At 31.6% G+C, this 15,248-nt stretch overlaps 1 protein-coding gene across 1 annotated transcript; it reads right to left on the bottom strand.

Annotated features, from left to right (window-relative positions):
* Window positions 1–1,205: 1,205 nt before the first annotated feature.
* Window positions 1,206–14,954, bottom strand: LOC143241737 (uncharacterized). The gene is made up of 12 exons (XM_076484962.1): window positions 14,944–14,954; window positions 14,741–14,801; window positions 13,252–13,323; window positions 12,927–12,962; window positions 12,080–12,130; window positions 11,498–11,530; window positions 10,813–10,959; window positions 9,763–9,817; window positions 8,525–8,626; window positions 3,145–3,234; window positions 2,374–2,451; window positions 1,206–2,148 (listed from the first exon to the last, which is right to left on the bottom strand). The coding sequence occupies exons 1-12, from the start codon at window positions 14,952–14,954 to the stop codon at window positions 1,940–1,942; spliced, it is 945 nt and encodes a 314-aa protein (XP_076341077.1). The 3' UTR covers window positions 1,206–1,939.
* Between the last annotated feature and the right edge of the window lie 294 nt (window positions 14,955–15,248).

Here is a 15,248-nt window from a genome sequence, read left to right as displayed (position 1 = left end):
TAGCCACTTATTTAGTTACTTGTGGTTTAGTTTTGTCAAGGTCATGATGTAACCATTTATTTACTTTAGTTACTTGTGGTTTAGTATTGTGAAGGTCATGAAGTAATGAATTCTTTACTTTAGTCGCATGTGGTTTTTATATCAAGGTCATGAAGTAACAACTTCTTAGTTGTTTTCCCAAGGTAATTAAGTTACGAATTCTAGAATTTAGCTGTTTGTGGTTTAGTTTTGCCAAGGTAATGAAGAAACCACATCTTTAGTTACTTGTGGTTTAGTTTTCTAAAGGTCATGAAATATAACTTCTTTACTTTAGTTACTTGTGGTTTAGTTTTGTGAAGGTCATGAAATAACCACTTTTTTACTTTAGTTACTTGTGGTTTGGTTTTGTTAAGGCCATGAAATACCACTTCTTTAGTTACTTGTAGTTTAGTTTTCTAAAGGTCATGAAATAACAACTCCTTTACTTTAGCTACTTGTGGTTTAGTATTGTAAAGGTGAGAAAATAACGACTTCTTTACTTTAGTTACTTGTGGTTTAGTTTTCTAAAGGTCATGAAATAACAACTCCTTTACTTTAGCTACTTGTGGTTTAGTATTGTAAAGGTGAGAAAATAACGACTTCTTTACTTTAGTTACTTGTGGTTTAGTTTTCTAAAGGTCATGAAGAAACAACTTCTATAATTTAGCTATTTGTGGTTTAGTTTTGTAAAGGTGAGAAAATAACGACTTCTTTACTTTAGTTACTTGTGGTTTCGTTTTGTCAAGGCCATGAAGTAACCACTTCTTAGTTCAGTTACTTGTGGTTTGGTTTTGTTAAGGCCATGAAATAACAACTTCTTTACTTTAGTTACTTGTGGTTTAGTTTTGTAAAGGTGAGAAAATAACGACTTCTTTACTTTAGTTACTTGTGGTTTAGCTTTGTCAACGTCAGAAAGTAACCACTTCTTTACCTTAGTCACTTGTGGTTTCGTTTTGTCAAGGCCATGAAGTAACCACTTCTTAGTTCAGTTACTTGTGGTTTGTTTTGTCAAGGTGATGAACTAACCACTTCTTTACCTTAGTTACTTGTGATGTAGCTTTGTGAAGAAATATTATTTGGTAAGTTCTGAAAACAAGGTTATTGTGTTCGAATATTGTCACTGTTTATGCTTACTATATGTAATTGAAAAGTTTTAAGTCGAAACAGAACAAGATAAGCAACAGAACTTGGGTACAATTGATGTTTATTTTGATACACAGATAGAACCAATAAAAGAAAGAGAAACAGTACTTTTGATATTAGGTTAAATACAGTTTAAACAGGACGGCAGGTGAACAATTTGTACGTGTAGATATTCACAATTCTACACAGTACCTTGGATACGTTCAGGTCAGCTAGTATATAATCTACATAAATTGATTAGTAAGTATAATTCACCACTATATAACTATACATGAATTTCTATAAATGAAGAAATTACAGTTAAATAACACAGGACTGGCAGTGTTTTCTTGAGCCTGTAGCAAATGTAATAGGAGATGAGCCTTCAGTAGCATGTGGCGGAAGTTAGGATTAGAAAATCCAGCTTAGAACAGTAATATTATGTGGCAGTTCACCCTGTATAAGTTAAGTATAGGGTGCTGCAAGTTTGTTACGTATATGAATACAGGAAATATTAGTACATCATAATCAACCCAAAATTACACACGTGTTATGCATCATATCAGACTTTTGAGGAATTTTTGGTCACTGTTTGTTTACGTTAAATGATTGAAAGAGTACGTAACTCTGTAATAAACGTACGACCCTCCTTGTAAAGACACATGATGAATGTGTTTAATCCAGTGATATTATTTTAATAGTTAAGTTTTATTGTTTATTATAACTATGAATAAGGTATATTATATCTCCAACAACAGATGACAGTTTATGAAGAAAGGTGAAATATATTTTGTAAGTATTATTTTGACGGTCCCTTAGTATCTTGAGGATTTGGTAGTTGGTGAAGAATGTTAGATAGATCAGTCCCTTGGTAACTACACAACTCACAGTATCCAGGTGGACCCTGTGGTCCAGGTGATCCTCTTACCCCTGGGATCCCATGCCTTCCTGGTGGGCCTCTCTCTCCTGGACGTCCAGGTAGACCAATTCCTGGTGGGCCTGGTTGACCTAAAACAAAATTTCAATGGAAACTATTTTTCTACCTTTCATTTTTATAAAGCAAAACATAGAAAAGAAAATGAATTTTAGTAACATTTTGTAAATGTGAAGACAATAACAGAATATTTATATAATATTCTTGTCAAATGGACTTAGTGAGGTCTTGAAAACAACACTTTTAAATTTAAATGTTACGTTTTTTCTTTTAGAAGAAATTTTTAAAAACTAACGTACCTGGTAAACCTCTCAATCCCATTGGACCTTCAATTCCAACACCTTCTGGACCACGTTCACCCTTGTCCCCTCGAGATCCTAGAGTACAGAGATATTGTTTTCTTAGCTTCAGTGTATCTGATTAACCTCCAATACAATAGTTAACAAGTGGTATCCAACACACTGTAATAAGAAAACATTGTGAGTAATATGTAACCTTAAGCACTTCTAGACTAATTATTACTTAGGTGGGTGGGTTGGTTCGGCCTTTTACGGCTATCTGCACTGAATTAGTACTTGAAGAGTTGTAAAAAAATATTTTCAATAAAGTAAGCCAATCTTAAAGAAAAACTTGTTTATTTTCTTGTACGTGTTGTGTGATACACAATGCTCTTTCAGGTTTATATGTTACGTACAAATGATGATGTTCATCGTGTATGTGTTCTGTATTAGACATGATGTATAATATATCAAGTATGACATGGTGATGTGTTATGTAAAACACATGATGACAGTTTATGTGTTGTGGCTGATATGATTGAATTTATGGAATATGTGTTAAGGAACACACATAATTGTCTTTGAACTGTGTGTGTGTGTTACTACAAATATTGAGAGAAGATATAAAAATAATATTATAAACTATGAAAAATAGAAATAAATTTTAAATATAATTTAAACTTACAGAACTTATAAATCAGTGTGATAAACAGAACAGTTAACATTCGTTTATTAAACTATAACATTAGTTATTCATAAACACTTGCATAAAAATAATCCCTGAGTCTTAACCTTTGTGTCCTAGTAGTCCTGGAGGACCTGGTAGTCCAGGCATACCCATGAAACCTCTTTCACCTGGAAATCCCTGCAAACCAGGAACACCTGGTTAAACAAGAAACTCTTTTAAGTGAAGGTTCTTTATGAGCAGTACGTTTCTTTAATACAACTACTAGAAAACAGCAAGTGTACTCTCTGTACAGAAAAACACCCAAGTTTTGATAAAATAATTTATCAAGGTAATTTAGTCAAATCTAAAATACTCTTTAGAGATGTAATAAATTCTAACTTGCCAGTTGCTACTGTATGCTTCAAGATATTATATGCCTCACAGGAGTGTAATAAATCACTTGAGTAATTACCCTACTTTGTTATACTACATGTTTCACACTTACAGAATATCATGTGGATGTTAGAAGTGTCATAAATCACTTGAGTAATTACCCTACTTTGTTATATTGTATGTTTCACAATAATAGGATATCATGTGGATGTTAGAAGTGTTATGAAGCAAATGCGTAATTACCCTGCTTTGTTATACTGTATGTTTCACACTTACAGGATATCATGTGGCTGATAGAAGTGTCATAAAGCACTTCAGTGATTACCCTACTTTGTTATACTGTATGCTTCACACTTACAGGATATCATGTGGCTGATAGAAGTGTCATAAAGCACTTCAGTAATTACCATACTTTGTTATATTGTATGTTTCATACTTACAGGATATCATGTGGCTGTTAGAAGTGTTATGAAGTACATGAGTAATTACCATACTTTGTTATACTGTATGTTTCACACTTACAGGATATCATGTGGCTGATAGAAGTGTCATAAAGCACTTCAGTAATTACCATACTTTGTTATACTGTATGTTTCATACTTACAGGATATCATGTGGCTGATAGAAGTGTCATAAAGCACTTCAGTAATTACCATACTTTGTTATACTGTATGTTTCATACTTACAGGATATCATGTGGCTGATAGAAGTGTCATAAAACACTTCAGTAATTACCATACTTTGTTATACTGTATGTTTCACACTTACAGGATATCATGTGGCTGATAGATGTGTCATAAAGCACTTCAGTAATTACCATACTTTGTTATACTGTATGTTTCACACTTACAGGATATCATGTGGCTGATAGAAGTGTCATAATGCACTTCAGTAATTACCATACTTTGTTATACTGTATGTTTCATACTTACAGGATATCATGTGGCTGATAGAAGTGTCATAAAACACTTCAGTAATTACCATACTTTGTTATACTGTATGTTTCACACTTACAGGATATCATGTGGCTGATAGATGTGTCATAAAGCACTTCAGTAATTACCATACTTTGTTATACTGTATGTTTCACACTTACAGGATATCATGTGGCTGATAGAAGTGTCATAATGCACTTCAGTAATTACCCTACTCTGTTATACTGTATGTTTCATACTCACAGGATATCATGTGGCTGATAGAAGTGTCATAAAGCACTTCAGTAATTACCATACTTTGTTATACTGTATGTTTCATACTTACAGGATATCATGTGGCTGATAGAAGTGTCATAAAGCACTTCAGTAATTACCATACTTTGTTATACTGTATGTGTCATACTTACAGGATATCATGTGGCTGTTAGAAGTGTTATGAAGCACTTCAGTAATTACCATACTTTGTTATACTGTATGTTTCACACTTACAGGATATCATGTGGCTGATAGATGTGTCATAAAGCACTTCAGTAATTACCATACTTTGTTATACTGTATGTTTCATACTTACAGGATATCATGTGGCTGATAGAAGTGTCATAAAACACTTCAGTAATTACCATACTTTGTTATACTGTATGTTTCACACTTACAGGATATCATGTGGCTGATAGATGTGTCATAAAGCACTTCAGTAATTACCATACTTTGTTATACTGTATGTTTCACACTTACAGGATATCATGTGGCTGATAGAAGTGTCATAATGCACTTCAGTAATTACCCTACTTTGTTATACTGTATGTTTCATACTTACAGGATATCATGTGGCTGATAGAAGTGTCATAAAGCACTTCAGTAATTACCATACTTTGTTATACTGTATGTTTCATACTTACAGGATATCATGTGGCTGATAGAAGTGTCATAAAGCACTTCAGTAATTACCATACTTTGTTATACTGTATGTTTCATACTTACAGGATATCATGTGGCTGATAGAAGTGTCATAAAGCACTTCAGTAATTACCATACTTTGTTATACTGTATGTGTCATACTTACAGGATATCATGTGGCTGTTAGAAGTGTCATGAAGTACATGAGTAATTACCGTACTTTGTTATACTGTATGTTTCACACTTACAGGATATCATATGGCTGATAGAAGTGTCATAAAGCACTTCAGTAATTACCATACTTTGTTATACTGTATGTTTCACACAATTGCAGGATATCATGTGGCTGTTAGAAGTGTTATGAAGTACATGAGTAATTACCATACTTTGTTATACTGTATGTTTCATACTTACAGGATATCATGTGGCTGTTAGAAGTGTTATGAAGTACATGAGTAATTACCATACTTTGTTATACTGTATGTTTCATACTTACAGGATATCATGTGGCTGTTAGAAGTGTTATGAAGTACATGAGTAATTACCATACTTTGTTATACTGTATGTTTCACACAATTGCAGGATATCATGTGGCTGTTAGAAGTGTTATGAAGTACATGAGTAATTACCATACTTTGTTATACTGTATGTTTCATACTTACAGGATATCATGTGGCTGTTAGAAGTGTTATGAAGCACATGAGTAATTACCATACTTTGTTATACTGTATGTTTCATACTTACAGGATATCATGTGGCTGTTAGAAGTGTTATGAAGTACATGAGTAATTACCATACTTTGTTATACTGTATGTTTCACATAATTGCAGGATATCATGTGGCTGTTAGAAGTGTTATGAAGTACATGAGTAATTACCATACTTTGTTATACTGTATGTTTCACATAATTGCAGGATATCATATGGCTGATAGAAGTGTCATAAAGCACTTCAGTAATTACCATACTTTGTTATACTGTATGTTTCACACTTACAGGATATCATATGGCTGATAGAAGTGTCATAAAGCACTTCAGTAATTACCATACTTTGTTATACTGTATGTTTCATACTTACAGGATATCATGTGGCTGTTAGAAGTGTTATGAAGTACATGAGTAATTACCATACTTTGTTATACTGTATGTTTCATACTTACAGGATATCATGTGGCTGATAGAAGTGTCATAAAGCACTTCAGTAATTACCATACTTTGTTATACTGTATGTTTCACACAATTGCAGGATATCATGTGGCTGTTAGAAGTGTTATGAAGTACATGAGTAATTACCATACTTTGTTATACTGTATGTTTCATACTTACAGGATATCATGTGGCTGTTAGAAGTGTTATGAAGTACATGAGTAATTACCATACTTTGTTATACTGTATGTTTCATACTTACAGGATATCATGTGGCTGTTAGAAGTGTTATGAAGTACATGAGTAATTACCATACTTTGTTATACTGTATGTTTCACACAATTGCAGGATATCATGTGGCTGTTAGAAGTGTTATGAAGTACATGAGTAATTACCATACTTTGTTATACTGTATGTTTCATACTTACAGGATATCATGTGGCTGTTAGAAGTGTTATGAAGTACATGAGTAATTACCATACTTTGTTATACTGTATGTTTCATACTTACAGGATATCATGTGGCTGTTAGAAGTGTTATGAAGTACATGAGTAATTACCATACTTTGTTATACTGTATGTTTCACATAATTGCAGGATATCATGTGGCTGTTAGAAGTGTTATGAAGTACATGAGTAATTACCATACTTTGTTATACTGTATGTTTCACATAATTGCAGGATATCATATGGCTGATAGAAGTGTCATAAAGCACTTCAGTAATTACCATACTTTGTTATACTGTATGTTTCACACTTACAGGATATCATATGGCTGATAGAAGTGTCATAAAGCACTTCAGTAATTACCATACTTTGTTATACTGTATGTTTCATACTTACAGGATATCATGTGGCTGTTAGAAGCGTTATGAAGTACATGAGTAATTACCATACTTTGTTATACTGTATGTTTCACACTTACAGGATATCATATGGCTGATAGAAGTGTCATAAAGCACTTCAGTAATTACCATACTTTGTTATACTGTATGTTTCATACTTACAGGATATCATGTGGCTGTTAGAAGTGTTATGAAGTACATGAGTAATTACCATACTTTGTTATACTGTATGTTTCACATAATTGCAGGATATCATATGGCTGATAGAAGTGTCATAAAGCACTTCAGTAATTACCATACTTTGTTATACTGTATGTTTCACACTTACAGGATATCATATGGCTGATAGAAGTGTCATAAAGCACTTCAGTAATTACCATACTTTGTTATATTGTATGTTTCATACTTACAGGATATCATGTGGCTGTTAGAAGTGTTATGAAGTACATGAGTAATTACCATACTTTGTTATACTGTATGTTTCACACTTACAGGATATCATATGGCTGATAGAAGTGTCATAAAGCACTTCAGTAATTACCATACTTTGTTATACTGTATGTTTCATACTTACAGGATATCATGTGGCTGTTAGAAGTGTCATAAAGCACTTCAGTAATTACCATACTTTGTTATACTGTATGTGTCATACTTACAGGATATCATGTGGCTGTTAGAAGTGTTATGAAGTACATGAGTAATTACCATACTTTGTTATACTGTATGTTTCATACTTACAGGATATCATGTGGCTGTTAGAAGTGTTATGAAGTACATGAGTAATTACCATACTTTGTTATACTGTATGTTTCATACTTACAGGATATCATGTGGCTGTTAGAAGTGTTATGAAGTACATGAGTAATTACCATACTTTATTCTAACCCAACACCTCTTTCTTTTGTCCTCATCAGATTAATATTGAATCTTAATGCTTTCAGTAACTTGCTAGATCAGGAGAGTGCATGTCAAATAAGTAATTAATCATGACCTCAGTATTCACCACCAGGAAAGCTTCGTGTTGATGTTAAACTGACTTCTAGATGGCAGGTGAAATAGATTTTGAGCAAATAAAACATTAGTGAGAAAATGTTACATGAGAAACATATTAGGAACAAAATTCTAGCAAAGATTGAAATTGGAATTATCTCACAACAAAGTTACATTCCAGTGAAGACCTGGAAAACTTTTCCTGACAGTTTATAAAGGTTTACTACAATTAATTTTATAACTGTGCTACCTTCCAGGTTAAACAAATGTAATAAAGTATGTATCTATAGATTATCCAATACCTGTTTGTCCTGGTAATCCTGGAGGACCTGGACGTCCATCTTTACCTCGTCCTGGAGGCCCTGGTGGACCTATAAGTTTTGCTGTCAATTCTGCTAATCTTTCTAAATGAATATTTACAAACAAATATATATTGTTGATTTTTAATGTTAACAAAACTAACTGATATTATAACCAAGCTTTTGAGTAAGTTTACCCGAACTTTGAGTATGTCATTACAAATTCTGCTGTAGTTAAACCTTCATTCAGATGTGCTTATGACTTGTTATATTAACAAGTTAACAGCTGTTCATGAAGTAATCAACTTACACTTGTTATTGTTGCCTGTTAAGGCACTAAGATCAGCAGTTTAAAATATGGTTGTATCAATTTATTTTACATGTTAAGCCTACTAAAGTATACTAGGGTAAGGCAATTACAACTACTGTTTGTTAAGACCAGTAAATAAAGCAATGTTACATATTTGATGAAGTAAAACATTTGAATACACAATTTACAAGGAATTGAAGCTTTGAAGTGAAATATAAAACTTACCAAAGACGTTTTACTGTACCCTAACCAAAAATATTAATGTGTACAAACAAATGAAAATATTGGAAAATAAGTTTTATTTTTAAAAGAATAATTTACTAATTGAAATTTTCTTACAAATTAGATTAAGAAGATTTTATCTTTAGAAATGTTTAATTACAATTTAAATAATACTAGCTATCAAATCACAGAAACATTTCAAATGAAATGTATCCATTTAACCCTAGAAATAGCGGTAAAGATAGTTTGTGTCTTCATAATTATTCAACTTGAAATTTAAAACCAATTTAAAATAGAGCATTAGATCTTTTTTTTTTTTTCTGCCACCAGTTGTTTCTCAAGAGATATTTTGCTTGACCCAACACAGACAGGGTGTTTGACTTACAATCTTAGACTGGCAGGTTCAAAACTCATAGCTTAACACACTCGTCCTTTCAAGCCATGAGGGTGTCATAACTTGACAGTCAATGCTACTATTCCTTGGTAAACAGTAGCCCAACAGTTAGTTGTGTTGACTGTTTGCTCTCTCTTTATACTCTACATTTCAAATTAGAGACAACTCATAACCTTTGAATAATTTTGCATGAAATGTTTCAACAGAAAGCAACCATCTATTCATTATCAGAGGACGAAAGCAAATCCAATTAATACCTTACAATGATGCAGTTAGGACAGTATGTCTACTTAACCACGTTTTTTATAACCTTACCTTGCAGTACAGAAGAACACAGCTCTCTCATTTCTTCTTCTGAGAAACTTCTTCCCTGAACACAATAATACATGGTACACAATCAAGCTACAACAACACACTGTAAACAATCAAGCTACAACAACACACTGTAAACAATCAAGCTACAATAACACACTGTAAACAATCAAGCTACAATAACACACTGTAAACAATCAAGCTACAATAACACACTGTAAACAACCAGACTAAAATAACACACTGTAAACAACCAGACTAAAATAACACACTGTAAACAATCAAACTAAAATAATACACTGTAAACAATCAAACTAAAATAATACACTGTAAACAATCAAACTTCAATAATATACCATAAACAAACAAACTTCAATAATATACCATAAACAAACAAATTTCAATAATATACCATAAACAATCAAACTTCAATAAGGTTTATAAATACCTTTTTTGTTCAGCATATCAAACCAACATTACAAATTCTTTAATCATACAAGTTGAATAATACACAATAAACAATTAGATACTTAATATGTGCACTATACTCATTTCATTAATACATGCAACATGCACATGAGTAAACCCAGATATTATACATCAATGACCTTAATATACAGAGTTTGTTTTTGTATAGATTGCAGTCGAAATTAGTGGACTCGTATCAATCAGGATGGTTAAAGATAACTTTCTACTGAAAATAATATGGACTCACATCACTCAAAAATGGATAAATATAATTTTCTACTATCTAATATATACTGAGAGATAGTTAAATATAATTTTCTACTATCTAATATATACTGAGGGATAGTTAAATATAATTTTCTACTATCTAATATATACTGAGGGATAGTTAAATATAATTTTCTACTATCTAATATATACTGAGGGATAGTTAAAGATAATTTTCCACTATATAATATGGACCCATGTCACTCAAGGATGGTTAGTGATAATTTTATACAGTAAATAATAAAAAGATTTCAACCGACAACAAAGAATTGAACACTAAGGAGCAAACATAGCTTAAGACAAATAGTCAACACTTACTGAAGAGCCAGGAAGTCCGGGCATTCCTGGTTGTCCTCGACTTCCAGGTTCACCTGGAATTCCTGGAGCTCCTGAAGCTCCAGGGATACCTATAGGACCTTGGAAACCTTGTGGGCCACGTTCTCCTGGAGCACCTCTCTCACCAGGCTTAAAATAAAATTATTTGTGAGATGTTTAACCTAAAACTACATGTTCAGAATCAACAATGTAATATTAATAACAATTGTTGTGATACTAAAGAATGTAATTATCTTAATACAATTAGTAACAACTTTAAAAATATAACCATATTGGTGATATAACTTTCAACCTATTTAATTATAAACCTTATAATAAAAAAATCAAACTGTTTTATCTTTCACCTGGCTGACTTATGTTCTTTCATGTAATTTATGTAAATATAAATAATTGTTTAATACTGATATTATAGAGGTATAAGACAAACAAATCTATTACTACTGGCTTGAGTTTTACTCACCTGAAAGAATAAAAACAGAAAATTATTGACTTGCCTCAAATTGTTTTCTTTTAGGTTTATTAAAAATGAGTTGTAGTATATAAGGTTGTACCAGCTTTAAGACTAACTCAGTAAGTTTTCAATGTAAATAGAAATAATTATATAAGGTTGTACCAGCTTTAAGACTAACTCAGTAAATTTTCAATGTAAATAGAAATAATTACTCACCAGTCCTGGAGATCCTATTTTACCTATTGAACCCTGAAAATACAAAAACACAATCTTTAAATTTATTTAATAATATATCAAGATATTATATTTTATTAATTGTAATAACTTCAACAGATTATGCTAGTATTTAGACAAATAAATGTAACATCTTGTAACATTCAAGATATTAGAACTGAAACGAAAAGCTTACTTAAGCATGTATGGCACTTTTAAAATTAAAACATTCAAAGTGAAACCAAGAGATTTTAAACAGATAACAAAATATTTGTAAGAGTAAACGTTATTAAAAGATCAAATATTAAATATTTAGATCATAATATAGAAGTTATACTTACGGAGTTCTATGAAATTTGATAATGTCCATACAAAAATCTCTATCAAGTTAACAGTTAGTGTTATTTTGAAGTTTAAATATGCTTTAACTTCAATAGTTGTGTTTCAGTGTTCCAGGTTTAATCTCTTCCATTTATCTACACCGAGATTAGTTTATAATATACGGCTCATCAACTGGTAAAAGTATATAATTTATTTAGCACATTGTTAACCACATTGAGAAATTTTTGAGAATTATTTGGTTACCTTTGGGCCTCGTATACTACCATATCTATCAAATTTTATCCCAGTGTCACCCTGGAAAAATAAAATATATTATCAAATGTTTTTTCTCTGATGAAAGAGAAGAGGATTTTCACATTCATATTCACATACTAATATTTTACTGTAATGGTTCACACATTCACACATTTATATTTACATTTTACTGTAATGGTTCACACATTCACATTTACATTTTACTGTAATGGTTCACACATTCACATTTACATTTTACTGTAATGGTTCACACATTCACATTTACATTTTACTGTAATGGTTCTCACAATCACATTTTACTGTTATGGTTCTCACATTCACATTTTACTGTAATGATTCACACATTCATATTTTACTGTAATGGTTTTCACATTCACACACTCATATTTACATTTTACTGTAATGGTTCTCACATTCACACACTCATATTTACATTTTACTGTAATGGTTCTCACATTCACACACTCATATTTACATTTTACTGTAATGGTTCTCACATTCACACACTCATATTTACATTTTACTGTAATGGTTCTCACATTCACACATTCATATTTACATTTTACTGTAATGGTTCTCACATTAACACACTCATATTTACATTTTACTGTAATGGTTCTCACATTCACATACTCATATTTACATTTTACTGTAATGGTTCTCACATTCACACACTCATATTTACATTTTACTGTAATGGTTCTCACATTCACATACTCATATTTACATTTTACTGTAATGGTTCTCACATTCACATATTCATGTTTACATTTTATTTCACAGAAATATAAAAATCAAATAATACAGACAGGAACACTGAATTAAAAAAACATACTTCAGGTCCTGGTGGTCCAGGTGGTCCTGGAGGTCCCTGCAATTATTCAGTTTTCATTTAGAGTAGAGATATGTTAATACCTTGAAAAAATAAGATTTCTACACAGATTAATCATGAACAATATAATATTTACAAGGTATGCATCATAGGGATATATTAACATGTTGAAAAATATGATGTTGTACACAGTAAAATTATAAACATTCTAGTTTATAATAATAGGATACATAACTTTAATTATAATTGTTACATTACTGTTCTATATTTAAAGACACAATTACAAAACAATTATGTTCACTTATCCATCATATATATTTATAGTTACAGGTTTTCCATCAATTCCGTTAAGTCCTATAAGTCCTGCTGGTCCTGGAGGTCCTACAGGTCCTGTTAAACCCTTCATTTGTAAAGCAAAAAATTCAAATTAACAATGGTTTATAAACTGTATTATTAGCACAAAAAGTGAGAAAAACCTTGAACATACTGTGTCTTTTAAATAGTTACATTAAACTGAAGTAGACCACAATTCTTGTATCAATTAAAACATAATTAACTGAGCTATTCTTTTTAACCAAGTTCCTGTAACTGGGACATATATTTCCTACTGTCAAAATGTTATGCTGGGTCCAAATTCATTATCTTGGTTGTTATCACTAGATGTAGAACTATCATCCTCTCATCTCATTACTTCATCATCCTCATCACTAGATGTAGAACTATTATCCTCTTGTCTCATTACTTCATCATCACTAGATGTAGATCTATCATCCTCTTGTCTCATTACTTCATCATCACTAGATGTAGAACTATCATCCTCTTGTCTCATTACTTCATCATTATCACTAGATGTAGAACTATCATCCTCTTCTCTCATTATTTCATCATCATCACTAGATGTAGAACTATCATCCTCTTGTCTCATTACTTCATCATCATCACTAGATGTAGAACTATCATCCTCTTGTCTCATTACTTCATCATCATCACTAGATGTAGAACTATCATCCTCTTGTCTCATTACTTCATCATCACATATTTTAACATCACTTTACACACTGTCTTTTAAGCTATCTGTGTCAAGAACATCAAAATTACTTACATATAATTAGGGTTACAACTCACTACTCTAGTGATGGTAGCAGGTCAGCACCCAGTTATTGTACATTCTGTTTAGTCATCTTATTGGTAACAGAAGGGAACCATATATCATCATGAGGTGGGATGACAACAAATACATTCTAACACATTTTACTTCCATACATCAGATGCAGTAATTCTAATTTATAATGGGAAAGATCTGCACCAGTTGAGGTCTGATGGGAAAACAGGAAAATATACGTCTCAGCCTCAGTGAGAAATTGTTTTTTTAAGTAACCAATAATTCAGTTCAGACAAAATGTGTTTAGATAAGTGTTATTTTGAACACTGAATAAGAATTAGAAATAGTTGTATTAAAAACAAATCTATCAGTCCATAAGAATATAAAAATAAATTATTTTTTAAAGGTGATATGTAGAAAACCATTCAATCAAGACACGTCATGTTTTACGTGTAACAATTACAAAAACTTACATTTTTTATAACTACTGCTTTTAATTTGCCAGCTTAATATGTTTTAAAAAGAATTAATACACCATTTAGTAACTTAATAGTAACAAGACTTACATCATTAAAATAATGAAACTTGTTTATTTGTCCGAGAGGTTTCAGTGTCCTGATTGTGTCATGGCCTGTATTAATGAAATGAAATTGTCAATGTTTTACAGATTTGTTGCCAACTTAGTATGAACATTGTGGTATTAATATGGACTAACCTGTAACCCAGGTGGGCCCTGGGACCTACACGTCCTGGATGTCCTCTGTCTCCCATGTCTCCTAAAAAATATAAGTACAGTTACGTGTTTTAGTATATTACATCACTTACTGTGAAAACCAGTAAATATTATGCTTTCATCATGTCATATGTGCTCTTTTATTTATTTATTACAAGGCTTATTAGTACATTTTACTGTACTACAGTTGATCCATGTTCACTACACTTCAACTGATAAAGGTTTTACGGTACTACAACTGATAAAGGTTTTACGGTACTACAACTGATAAAGGTTTTACGATACTACAACTGATACATGTTTTACGGTACTACAACTGATACATGTTTTACGGTACTACAACTGATACATGTTTTACGGTACTACAACTGATACATGTTTTACGGTACTACAACTGATACATGTTTTACAGTACCACAACTGATAAACGTTTTATGGTACCACAACTGATAAACGTTTTACGGTACCACAACTGATAAACGTTTTACGG

The sequence above is a fragment of the Tachypleus tridentatus genome, unplaced genomic scaffold (genome assembly GCF_004210375.1).
Source record: "Tachypleus tridentatus isolate NWPU-2018 unplaced genomic scaffold, ASM421037v1 Hic_cluster_1, whole genome shotgun sequence".
NCBI lineage: Eukaryota > Metazoa > Arthropoda > Merostomata > Xiphosura > Limulidae > Tachypleus > Tachypleus tridentatus.
This window is presented reverse-complemented; position numbering and strand designations above follow the sequence as displayed.